This window comes from Mobula birostris, chromosome 7 (genome assembly GCF_030028105.1).
Source record: "Mobula birostris isolate sMobBir1 chromosome 7, sMobBir1.hap1, whole genome shotgun sequence".
Taxonomy (NCBI): domain Eukaryota; kingdom Metazoa; phylum Chordata; class Chondrichthyes; order Myliobatiformes; family Myliobatidae; genus Mobula; species Mobula birostris.
In genome coordinates this window covers 177061102-177073446 of record NC_092376.1, presented here as the reverse complement: position 1 = coordinate 177073446, position 12345 = coordinate 177061102, and the positions used below count along the sequence as shown (strand labels likewise).

The 12345-nt window shown below is 48.8% G+C and overlaps 1 protein-coding gene across 2 annotated transcripts in view; it reads left to right on the top strand.

Annotated features, from left to right (window-relative positions):
• apbb3 (amyloid beta (A4) precursor protein-binding, family B, member 3) overlaps positions 1 to 12345 on the top strand; it is a 58470-nt gene that overhangs the window by 20556 nt on the left and 25569 nt on the right. For both annotated transcript variants that reach the window (XM_072264148.1, XM_072264147.1), the window contains 3 exons: positions 2965 to 3056; positions 3953 to 4010; positions 9344 to 9490. In XM_072264148.1, the coding sequence (XP_072120249.1) occupies positions 2965 to 3056; positions 3953 to 4010; positions 9344 to 9490 (297 nt within the window). The remainder of the gene's footprint in view (positions 1 to 2964; positions 3057 to 3952; positions 4011 to 9343; positions 9491 to 12345) is intronic.

The window sequence follows — 12345 nt, the reverse complement described above, 5'->3', positions numbered from 1 at the left end:
ATAGATAGAGTGGATAGCCAGCGCCTCTTCCCCAGGGCACCACTGCTCAATACAAGAGGACATGGCTTTAAGGTAAGGAGTAGTAAGTTCAAGGAGGATATTAGAGGAAGGTTTTTTACTCAGAGAGTGGTTGGTGCGTGGAATGCACTGCCTGAGTCAGTGGTGGAGGCAGATACACTAGTGAAGTTTAAGAGACTACTAGACAGGTATATGGAGGAATTTAAGGTGGGGGGGGGTATATGGGAGGCAGGGTTTGAGGGTCAGCACAACATTCCTGGCTGAAGGGCCTATAATGTGCTGGACTGTTCTATGTTGTATGTAATCTGTCACCACCCTGAGAGTAGTCCTCCACTGTAATGCCCCAGGCTGCTTACTGATGCTGGAGGGCTTGACTTGCAGGGAGAGACTGGACGGTGGTTGGCTGAGGAATGACCTTATAGAAGTTTATAAGATTGTGAGGAGCATGGATAAGGTGAATGGCCACGGTCTTTTTCCCACTGCAGGGGAGTCTCGAGATTGGCTCTATTTGTCACATGTACCTCCAAACATACAGAGAAATGCTTCACTTGTGTCCGACCAACAGGGTGTCGCCATACTTCCGGTGCCAACGTAGCACGTCCTCAGTTTACTAACCCTCACCGGTACGTCTTCGGACTGTGGGAAGAAACCGGAGTACCCGGAGGAAACCCATGAGGTCATGGGGAGAGTGTACAAACTCCTTACAGACAGTGGCAGGAATTGAACCCGGCCGCCAGTACTGTAAAGCATTATGCTTTCCATTACGGTACCGAACTGTCTGTGGATTGAGAAACCTGTCCTTTAAATCCTGTCCTTCTCACCGGAACTTCTGCTTTCTAGTCTAGTTTCTGGTCACCCTCCTTATCTCTGTCCCTTATTAATATATAAACCTCAATAAAGTCATCCCTCATCCTCCTTCATTCCAGGTTAAACAGTCCTCCCCACCCCCAGTAGATTGTTAACAGAATATAAACCGCACAGAAGTCATATTCAAACCTGAGTTCTGCACCTTTTAGCTGACAATTTAACAACTGCACCCCAAACCCCTCCCTTCCACACCCATGCATGAAACTTGGATGACTGGGTGAAAAATGCTTATTTGGAACACTTCGCATTAAAGTGTGAGAGGGAGACAAGGCAGCACCATCATTTCAGGAGTGACATTCGGAAAGTCTTCGTGCATTTAGTGATCAGCATTTGAAATGGACTGTAAGCAGAGTGAACATGAGTTTTGAACTAATGGGATACAAAAAAATAGTTGTTTTGGTGAAATCTGGGTGGACCTAATGGCCATCTTTCTCAAGGAGCTTTCATTGACAGAGTTATTAGATGGATTCGCGACTAACTGCCTGTATAAATCCCTCTTAATCCAAGTCTAATTGTGGAATCACTTGGAGACCATATCGCTTGCACCCTTTGAAGCAGTATTCTTTGTAAATATGCGTTCATCACTGAAGAAAATGCATAGGATCTAAGATACACAACTATAGATAGTGAATCCTTAATCAAATGAAAAAAAAGTTTTTTGTATGACTCGAGTCAACGTTACAGACAAAGCTCGATGACATAATGTTTTGCTGTGAGACTTGTACATGATAATATCCGTTTTTCAATGTTTATTTGGGAATACGTATACGATGTTGCTAGGATAAGTTAACGGTCGTGGCAATACAGAAGCATTTGGCTGTGGGGCTACCTTACCGTGAAGTTTATAATTTCTTTCTTGGAAGTGTAATCTGAAATGAGAGGTAGACAGAGCCACTTGTTAGAATGATTGCTGAGCCATAGACCAGTTATCACCAAAGTGTTGTTTGTACCCCAAGCCCAGGTCCATGTTTGTTTTAGTGCACTAATCTCCTCTCCTGGGAAATTGTTAGGTACATTATGCTAACTGCTACGCTAACGTCCTGCGAATTTATTTATTTAAATAGAGAAATAAATAATTCAAAAGATGAATAATGAGGAATCATGGACTTTAAGAAATCTGATGTCAGAGGGGAAGAAGTTGTTCGTCCTTCAGGCTCCTGTACGAATACCCAAGTACTAGAAACAGCAGGGACAGGTGAGAGGGGAAAGATTTAAAGTGACCCTTTTCACACAGGGGGTAGTGGGTAGGTGGAATAATTTGCCAGAGGAAATGATAGAGGTGAGTACAGTTACAGTATTAGAGACATTTGGATAGCTTCTTGATTAGAGTGTCAAAGGTCACCAGGAGTAGTTGGGTTGGGAGGGATAATGAATCAGCTATGACGGAATGGTGGAACAGACTCAGTAGGCTGAAAGGTCTCGTTCTGCTCCTGTGTCTTGGAGTCTTATAGGTACAGTACTGTGCAAACGTCCAGGCACATATGCATAGCTAGGCATATAGCATGTATTTGTCAACGTGGAATTAAGAGTGAGTTTGCAAATCCAGCGGAGGTAAAGAATGTTGGGAATGGTGGGGGTGGAGCACCTCAGGGGGGGTGTGGGACGGGTGGCAGAGAAGGAGTGCCAGGGGTGGGTTGGGGTGCGGGTGCAGACACACCCAGTCCTGAGACAGCAGGCAAGGCCATTTGATTATTGATCATTACAGAATGTCTCTGTAGAGCTTCCCACCCACTCCCCTCTCCCCTTCCCCTTTTCCCAACTGTGATTCCCCTCTCCCTGTTCTCTTCCCACTCTCAGTCCACAGTAGAGACCCATATCAGAATCAGGTTTGTTATCACTCACATATGCCATGAAATTTGCAGCAATACATAAAATTACTGCAGTACTGAGCAAAAACCTAGGCGGTCTAGCTGTATATATGTGCCTAACACTTTTGCACAGTTCTATACAGGAACAGGAAAAAATTAGAGGGATATAGGACGGGCTGAGATCGGCACATTGGCTAGCATGGTTGAGTTGGGCCAAAGGGCCTGTCTTCTTGCTCTTTGGCTCTGATCTCCACCTTGTTCACTGTCACAGGCTGCTGATCTGGGTCCTGTCGCTGCTCATCGCACGACCAGAGGTGGGAAGGTCGAGAGCAACATGCCAGAATCTTCTTCATTCGATCTCAGGTGAGACCTCCCTCCTGCTCAGCCGGTATCTGGGCTCCCGACTGCACCGGCTGCACGTTGGCTCAAAGAGACCTCAGGGAAAGCTGGACATATGGTTGGATTCAGATAGAGTGGATGTGGGGAGGATGTTTCCTATAGTGGGGGAATCCAAGACCAGAGGGCACAATCGCAGAAAAGAAAGAGGTTCATATGCAGGATCCCGGAATTAAGGAGCGTTTAATGTCTCTGGAGTTTAGAAAGATGAGCGGGATTCTCATTGAATCCTACTGAATATTGAAAGGCTTGGATAGAGTGGACGTGGAGAGGGTGTTTCCTATAGTGGGGGAGCCTAGGACCGGAGGGCAGAGCCTCGAAATAGAGGGAGGTTCATATGCATGATCCCAGGATTGAGGGGTGTTTGATGTCTCTGGGTCTGTACTGGCTGGAGTTTAGAAGAATGGGGGGGAACCTCATTGAAATCTACTGAATATTGAAAGGCCTGGATAGAGTGGACGTGGCGAGGATGTTTCCTAAAGTGGGGTAGTCTAGGACCAGAGGATACCGTCTCAGGGTACAAGGACGTCCCTTTAGAACCGAAGAGCCAAAAGGAATTAATTTCCACAGGTGGCTGCGGAAGTATGACTATGAGGCCAAGTCATTGGATATATTTCAAGCAGAGGTGATAGGTTCTTGATTAGTCAGGCCATCAGACGTTATGGGGAGGAGGCAGAGGAGTGGGGTTCAGAGGGATAGTAAATCAGCCATGATGGAATGACGGAGAAGACCTGATGGACTGAATGGCCTTATTCTGCTCCTATGTTTTATGGTCTGTCATCTGTCTTTCTGTAGCTCTAAATGAATTTAAAAAAAAAAAAAAAAATTTACAATACGTTCTCACCTGATGTCCACTTTTACAGGGATGAGGTAGCTTGGCAAGACGGCAGCTTTGGTCTCCAGAGGAACTCAGAGTCAAAGGTACAGACAACTTCTGCCTTGATTGTATGTCTTGGAAACAGTGACAAGGTATCAGTTTGATCGAAGCAGCATCACACCAGTATCACTCTCCCCCTCCTGCTCTCCCCAGAAAGACACACAAACACCGTTCTAACCAATTCTTACAGAGGCAGCACTGGGAGTGCCCTGACAGTGCATCACTGTCTGGCACAGAAATTGTCAGGCATCTGATCGCACGTCCCTGCAAAGGATTGTGAGGACTGCCATGAGGATCATCGGAATCTCTCTTCCACCTGTTGGAGGTATTTATCTGGAGAGCAGCAATTGCAGGGCCCTTAGCATGATCCGTCCCAACCATCCAACAATCTCCCTGACCCCCTACCATCAGGCAGGAGGTACTGCAGTGTTAGGACAAGAACTGTTAGGACGGGAAACAGCTTCCTCCCCCAGGCCGTGAGAGCACTGAACTCCCTGCCACCACCCAGGTCTCGTCATCTATGAAGTGCCAGTAGCATTATACTGTTCACCTCTTAACTTGTAGTGTATAAGACCATGAGATATAGGAGCAGAATTAGGCCATTTGGCACATCGAGTCTACTCTGCCATTTCATTGTGGCTGATCCAATTTTCCTCTCAGCCCAATCTCCTGCCTTCTCCCCCGACCAATCAAGAATCTATCAACCTCTGCCTTAAATATACATAAAGATTTGGCCTCCTGGGGCAGCCTGGGGCAAAGAATTCCACAGATTCACCACTCTCTGGCTAAAGAAATTCCTCCTCATCTCCATTCTAAAAGGTTGTCCACTCTATTCTGAGGCTGTGTTCTCTGGTCTTAGATTCTCCCACCAGAGGAAACATCCTCTCCACATCCACTCTATTAAGGCCTTTCACCCCTCAATAGGTTTCAATGAGGTCACCCCTCATTCTTCTGAATTCTAATAAATTCAGACCCAGAGCCATCAAACGCTCTTCATATGACAAGCCATTCAATCCTGGAATCACTTTTGTGAACCTCCTTTGAACCCCCTCCAGTGTCAGCACATCCTTTCTGAGATAAGAGCCTAAAACTGCTCATAATACTCCAAGTGAGGCCTCACCTGTGCTTTATAAGGTCTTTATATGTGCCTTACTATTAATTTATTTGTGGTAATATTGCTTTGCGTGTTGTGTGTGTGTGTGTGTGTGAGCTATATGTACTCTGTTGTGCGCCCTGCTCCAGAAGAACGTTGTTTCGTTTGGCAGTGTACTTGTGTATGGTTGAATGACAATAAACTTGAACTGAAAAGTGTGAAGTGATTCACTTTGGAAGGTCGAACTTGAAGGTGGAGTACAGGGTTAACGGCAGGGTTCTCAGCAGTGTGGAGGAACAGAGGGACCTTGAGGTCCGCATCCATAGATCCCTCATTGATGCAGTGCAATTTGATAGGGTGGTTAAGAAGGTGTATGGTGTGCTGGCCTTCATTATCGGGGGATTGAGTTTAAGTGCCGTGAGGTAATGTTGCAGCTCCATAAAACCCTGGTTAGACCACACTTGGAGTATTGTGCTCAGTTCTGGTCACCTCATTGTAGGAAGGATGTGGAAGCTTTAGAGAGAGTGCGAAGCAGATTTACCAGAATGCCGCCTGGATTAGAGAGCATGTCTTATGAAGATCTTATGAGGATCTTATGAGCGAGCTCGGGCTTTTCTTTTTTGGAGCGAAGGAGAATGAGAGGTGACTTGATAGAGGTGTACAAGACGATGAGGCATAGATTAAGTGGACAGCCAGAGACTTTTTCCCCTGGGTGGAAGTGGTTAATACAAGAGGGCATAATTTTAAGGTGATTGGAGGAAAGTATCAGGGGATGATGGGTGTGTGAAACGCCCTGTCGGAGTGGTGCCAGAGGCAGATACATTGGGGATATTTAAGGGACTGTCAGATAAGCACATGGATGATAGAAGAATGGAGAGATATGTGGGAGGGAAGGGTTAGATTGATCTTAGAGTAGTTTTAAACATTGGCACAACATCGTGGGCTGAAGGACCTGCCTTGTTCTACGTTCTATGTTTAACTCAGCAGATCAGGCAGCATCTAAGGAGAGGAATATTCAGTCGATGTTTTGGGTTGAGATGCTTCATCAGGACTGGAAGGAAGGGAGCAGAAGCCAGAAAAGAGGGTGGGGGTGGGGGGACATAAAGAAATACAAACTGGCAGGTGATTGGTGAGACCAGGTGAGGGGGAAGGTGGGTGGGGGTGGGGATGAAATGAGACACTGGGAGGTGATAGGTGAGACCAGGTGAGGGGGAAGGTGGGTGGGTGGGGGAGGGGGATGAAGTGAGACACTGGGAGGTGACAGGTGAGACCAGGTGAGGGGGAAGGTGGGTGGGTGAGAGAGGGGGATGAAGTGAGACACTGGGAGGTGATAGGTGAGACCAGGTGAGGGGGAAGGTGGGTGGGGGGGAGGGGGATGAAGTGAGACACTGGGAGGTGATAGGTGAGACCAGGTGAGGGGGGAAGGTGGGTGGGTGGGGGAGGGGGGATGAAGTGAGACACTGGGAGGTGATAGGTGAGACTAGGTGAAGGGGAAGGTGGGTGGTTGGGGAGGGGGATGAAGTGAGACACTGGGAGGTGATAGGTGAGACCAGGTGAAGGGGAAGGTGGGTGGTTGGGGAGGGGGATGAAGTGAGACACTGGGAGGTGATAGGTGAGACCAGGTGAAGGGGAAGGTGGGTGGGTGGGGAGGGGGGATGAAGTGAGACACTGGGAGGTGATAGGTGAGACCAGGTGAGGGGGAAGGTGGGTGGGTGGGGGAGGGGGGATGAAGTGAGACATTGGGAGGTGATAGGTGAGACCAGGTGAGGGGGAAGGTGGGTGGGGGAGGGGGATGAAGTGAGACACTGGGAGGTGATAGGTGACACCAGGTGAGGGGGAAGGTGTGTGGGTGGGTGGGGGGATGAAGTGAGACACTGAGAGGTGATAGGTGAGATCAGGTGAGGGGGAAGGTGGGTGGGTGGGGGAGGAGGGGATGAAGTGAGACACTGGGAGGTGATAGGTGAGACCAGGTGAGGGGGAAGGTGGGTGGGGGAGGGGATGAAGTGAGACACTGGGAGGTGATAGGTGAGACCAGGTGAGGGGGAAGGTGTGTGGTGGAGGTGGAGGATGAAGTGAGACACTGGGAGGTGATAGGTGAGACCAGGTGAGGGGGAAGGTGGGGGAAGGGAGGGGAATGAAGTGAGACACTGGGAGGTGATAGGTGAGACCAGGTGAGGGGGAAGGTGGGTGGGTGGGGAGGGGGGATGAAGTGAGACACTGGGAGGTGATAGGTGAGACCAGGTGAGGGGGAAGGTGTGTGGGTGGGTGGGGGGATGAAGTGAGACACTGAGAGGTGATAGGTGAGACCAGGTGAGGGGGAAGTTGGGTGGGTGGGAACAGGGGGGATGAAGTGAGACACTGGGAGGTGATAGGTGAGACCAGGTGAGGGGGAAGGTGGGTGGGTGGGGGAGGGGAATGAAGTGAGACACTGGGAGGTGATAGGTGAGACCAGGTGAGGGGGAAGATGGGTGGGTGGGGGAGGGGAATGAAGTGAGACACTGGGAGGTGACAGGTGGAAGAGGTAAAGTTTTGAATGAGGTTGTATCTGATTGGAGAGGAGATTGGATCATGGAAGAAAGGGAAAGATGAAGGACACCAGAGGGAGACGATGCGTGGATGAGGTGAAGAGAAGGGCTGAGATAGTGACTAGAATGGGGAATGGGAGAGGAGAGAAGGGGAGTGGGGAGTCAATACCGGAAGTTAAACAAATCGATGTTCATGCCATCAGGTTGGAGGCAACCCATTTGGTATGAGGTGTTGATCCTTCAACCTGAAATGGGCCTCATTGCGGCAGTAGAGGAGCCATGGACTGACATGCCGGAATGGGAAGTCAAATTGTTATGGCTGGCCACCAGGGCCACCTGCCTTTTGCGGCAGATAAAGCAAAGGTGCTTGGCAAAAGTGCTTGACAAAGCAGCTCTGCCAACACGGACAGTTTTGTGCACTGTATACTACTCACACGGGGTTTGTAGAGATTTGAGAGAATTTTACGGACCATGAGGAGGTTGGGACTTTTTCATTAGAGTACTGAGGAATGGGAGGTGTACGAAATTCTGAGAGTTTAGATTTATCTCACTCAGAACAGGTCCTCCCAGCCCTTCGAGCCACGCCGCCAACAGCCAACCGATTTAACCCTAGCCTAATCACAGGACAATTTATAATTTACAATTGATCTACTGTGGGAGGAAACCGAAGCACCTGGAGAAAACTCACACGGTCACAGAGAGAATGTACAGACTCCTTACAGAAGGCGTAGGAAGTGAACTCTGAACTCTGATGCTCCAAGCGGTGATAGCATTGCGCTAACCATTACACTACCATGGCCGCCCAATAGAAAGGGTGAATGTACACAGTCTTATTCCCACGGTGGCGGGAAATCAAGAATTAGAGGGCACAAGTTTGGGGTGAGGGGGGAGAGATTTAATAGGGAGCTGAGGGACAACCCTGTCACCCAGAGCTACACACACAAAATGCTGGAGAAACTCAGCAGATCAGGCAGCATCTATGGAAGGGAATAAACAGTCACCATTCTGAGCTGAAACCTTTCGTCAGGACTGGAAAGGAAGGGGGAAAGATGCCAGAATGAGAAATTGGAGGGAGGGGAAGGAGGATAAGTTGGCAGGTGACAGGTGAAGCCAGGTGGGGGTGGGGAGGGGGAAAGTGAGAAGCTGGGAGGGGACAGGTTGAAAAGGTAAAGGGCTGGAGAGGAGAGTGGACCATGGGAGAAAGGGAAGGAGAAAGTGTTGGAGAGGAGAGTGGGCCATGTGAGAAAGGGAAGGAGAAAGGGCTGGAGAGGAGAGTGGACCATGGGAGAAAGGGAAGGTGGGGTGAGGGATGCAGAAGGAGATGATAGGCAGGTGAGGAGAAGAGGAGAGGTGAGTATCTCAGAAACTGCTGATCTCTTAGGATTTTCACATACAACAGTCTGCAGAGTTTATAGAGAATGGTGCAAAAATCCAAAAACAAAAAATCCAGTGAACGGCAGTTTTGTGGGTGAAAATGTCATGTAATGAGAGAGGTCAGAGGAGAAAGGCCAGACTGGTTCAAGCTGACAGGAAGGTGACAGTAACTCAAATAACCACACGTTACAACAGTGGTGTGCAGAATCTCTGAATGCATGACACATTGAATCTTGAAGTAGATGTCCTACTGCGGCAGAAGACCGTGAGCACACTCTCAGTGGCCACTCCATTTTGTTCAGGAGGTTCGTAATAAAGTAGCCACCGAGTGTGTGACCCTTGGCTCTAGTCTAAGGTGACGGCTCTTTCCTCTGCTTCCTTCCAGTGCTTCGCCGTGCGGTCTCTGGGCTGGGTGGAGATTCCAGAGGAGGACCTGACTCCGGGAAAGAGCAGCATCGCGGTGAACAACTGCATCCAACAGCTGTCCTACAGCAAGTCTGAGGAAAGGCAAACAGGATCGTCCTGGGGAGAGGTGGGCGACTCTGTGACGCTCCCTTAGCGACTGGAGTGAGCAGAAACCCTTAGAGAAGTACATCAGTCACTAGAGGAACAGACCCTTCAGCCCACAGTTTCTGTGCTGACCATCTGCCTGTATCTGGCCTTTAGCCCTCCATTCCCTGCCAGTTCACGTGTCTGTCTACATCTTGCTTCCAGGCGCCTACCACTCTCTTTATACCTAAAAATATCTTGTCTTTGTAAAGGTGATATGCCTCAAACATTGATTTCTCCAACTTCTGATGAATTTTTCCCCTCGCCCTTCCATCTTCAATTCCCCACGTTGGCCCCTCTCGCTCCAAAATAGAGGACTATCCTTTTAGAATGCAGATGAGGAGGAACTTCTTCAGCCAGAGAGTGGTGAATCTGTGGAATTCATTGCCACATGCAGCTTTGGAGGCCAAGTCTTTATGTATTTTAAGGCAGAGGTTGCTAGACAGATTGGTCAGGGCATGAAGGGGTACAGGGGGAAGTTAGAAGATTGGGGCTGAGTGGAAAAGTGGATCAGCCATGAATAAAATGGCGGAGCAGACTCAATGGCCTAATTCTGCTCCTGTATCTATGGTCTTGTGGTCTATTACCTTCCCCTGGGTTCCCTCACTCCTATGGTCCAGAGTCCTTTTTCTCCAGCCCTTTATCTTTTCCACCTGCCACCTCCTAATTTCTCACTTCATCCCCTTCCCCACCCACCTTGCTTCACCTGTCAGCTTGTAGTCCTTCCCCTCCCAACCCCCCCCCACCCCACCTTCTCATCCTGGCCTCTTCCCCCTTCCTTTCCAGTCCTGGTGAAAGGTCTTGGCCTGAAATGTCAACTGTTATTCTTCTCTATGGATACTGCCTGACTTGCTGAGTTCCTCTAGCAATTTGTGTGTGTTGTCCAGTGAATCACCTTAAAGCTTTCCCTCCCATGTTAATTTACATCCTCTGGTATTTGACATTGACTTGGGGGGAGGAGGGAGAAATCCTTTTATAATGTTATAAACTTCAATCATGTCTCCCCTCAGCCTCTGATACTACAGCCAAGACAATCCAACTTTATCTAGAGATAGTAGTCGTAGTCATAGTCATACTTTATTGATCCTGGGGGAAATTGGTTTTTGTTACAGTTCCACCATAAATAATAAATAGTAATAGTAATAATAATAGTAATAAAACCATAAATAGTTAAATAGTAATATGTAAATTATGCCAGGAAATTATGAAATAAGTCCAGGACCAGCCTATTGGCTCAGGGTGTCTGAAGTTTGATGGCCACAGGCAGGAATGACTTCCTATGACGCTCTGTGCTGCATCTCGGTGGAATGAGTCTCTGGCTGAATGTACTCCTGTGCCCACCCAGTACATTATGTAGTGGATGGGAGACATTGAGCAAGATGGCATGCAACTTAGGCAGCATCCTCTTTTCAGACACCACCGTCAGAGAGTCCAGTTCCATCCCCACAACATCACTGGCCTTACAAATGAGTTTGTTGATTCTGTTGGTGTCTGCTACCCTCAGCCTGCTGCCCCAGCACACAACAGCAAACATGATAGCACTGGCCACCACAGAGTCGTAGATACAGCACAGTGACGGGTCCTTCCAGCCCAATGAGCCCGCACCACCCAGTTACACCCGTGTGACAAGACAACCTCCTTACCCATGTGTCTTTGGAATGTGCGAGGAAACCAGAGCATCTGGAGGAAACCGATGTAGTCAAGGGGAGAACGTACAAACTCCTGACGGCAGGATCAAAACCCTGCAAAGTGTGACAATATTGGTGTGCACCGTGTCACCCTTACCCTGCCTGAGCGTAGTTGTGACTGAGTGGGAGTCTGTGTGTGTGTGTGTGTGTGTGTGTGTGTCTTGGTGGTTCTGATCTCCGTGTTCCACAGAGAACAGCAAATGGTTGAAACTGTCATTTCACACTCGATGCTCATGATTCCGTGCTCTTGAGCTGAGTACGGGATTTGTGTGGGGTGCTCTGGGTTTGGAGTATTTCCGAGTACGGGATTTGTGTGGAGTGCTCTGGGTTTGGGATGTTTCTGAGTACAGGATTTGTGTGGGGTGCTCTGGGTTTGGGGTATTTCTGAGTACGGGATTTGTGTGGGGTGCTCTGGGTTTGGAGTATTTCCGAGTACGGGATTTGTGTGGAGTGCTCTGGGTTTGGGATGTTTCTGAGTACAGGATTTGTGTGGGGTGCTCTGGGTTTGGGGTATTTCTGAGTACAGGATTTGTGTGGGGTGCTCTGGGTTTGGGGTATTTCTGAGTACAGGATTTGTGTGGGGTGCTCTGGGTTTTGGGGTATTTCTGAGTACGGGATTTGTGTGGGGTGCTCTGGGTTTGGGGTATTTCTGAGTACGGGATTTGTGTGGGGTGCTCTGGGTTTGGGGTATTTCTGAGTACGGGATTTGTGTGGGGTGCTCTGGGTTTGGAGTATTTCCGAGTACGGGATTTGTGTGGAGTACTCTGGGTTTGGGATGTTTCTGAGTACAGGATTTGTGTGGGGTGCTCTGGGTTTGGGGTATTTCTGAGTACAGGATTTGTGTGTGGTGCTCTGGGTTTGGGGTATTTCTGAGTACAGGATTTGTGTGGGGTGCTCTGGGTTTTGGGGTATTTCTGAGTATGGGATTTGTGTGGGGTGCTCTGGGTTTGGGGTATTTCTGAGTACGGGATTTGTGTGGGGTGCTCTGGGTTTGGGGTATTTCTGAGTACGGGATTTGTGTGGGGTGCTCTGGGTTTTGGGCTATTTCTGAGTACAGGGTTTGTGTGGGGTGCTCTGGGTTTGGGGTATTTCTGAGTATGGGATTTGTGTGGGGTGCTCTGGGTTTGGGGTATTTCTGAGTACAGGATTT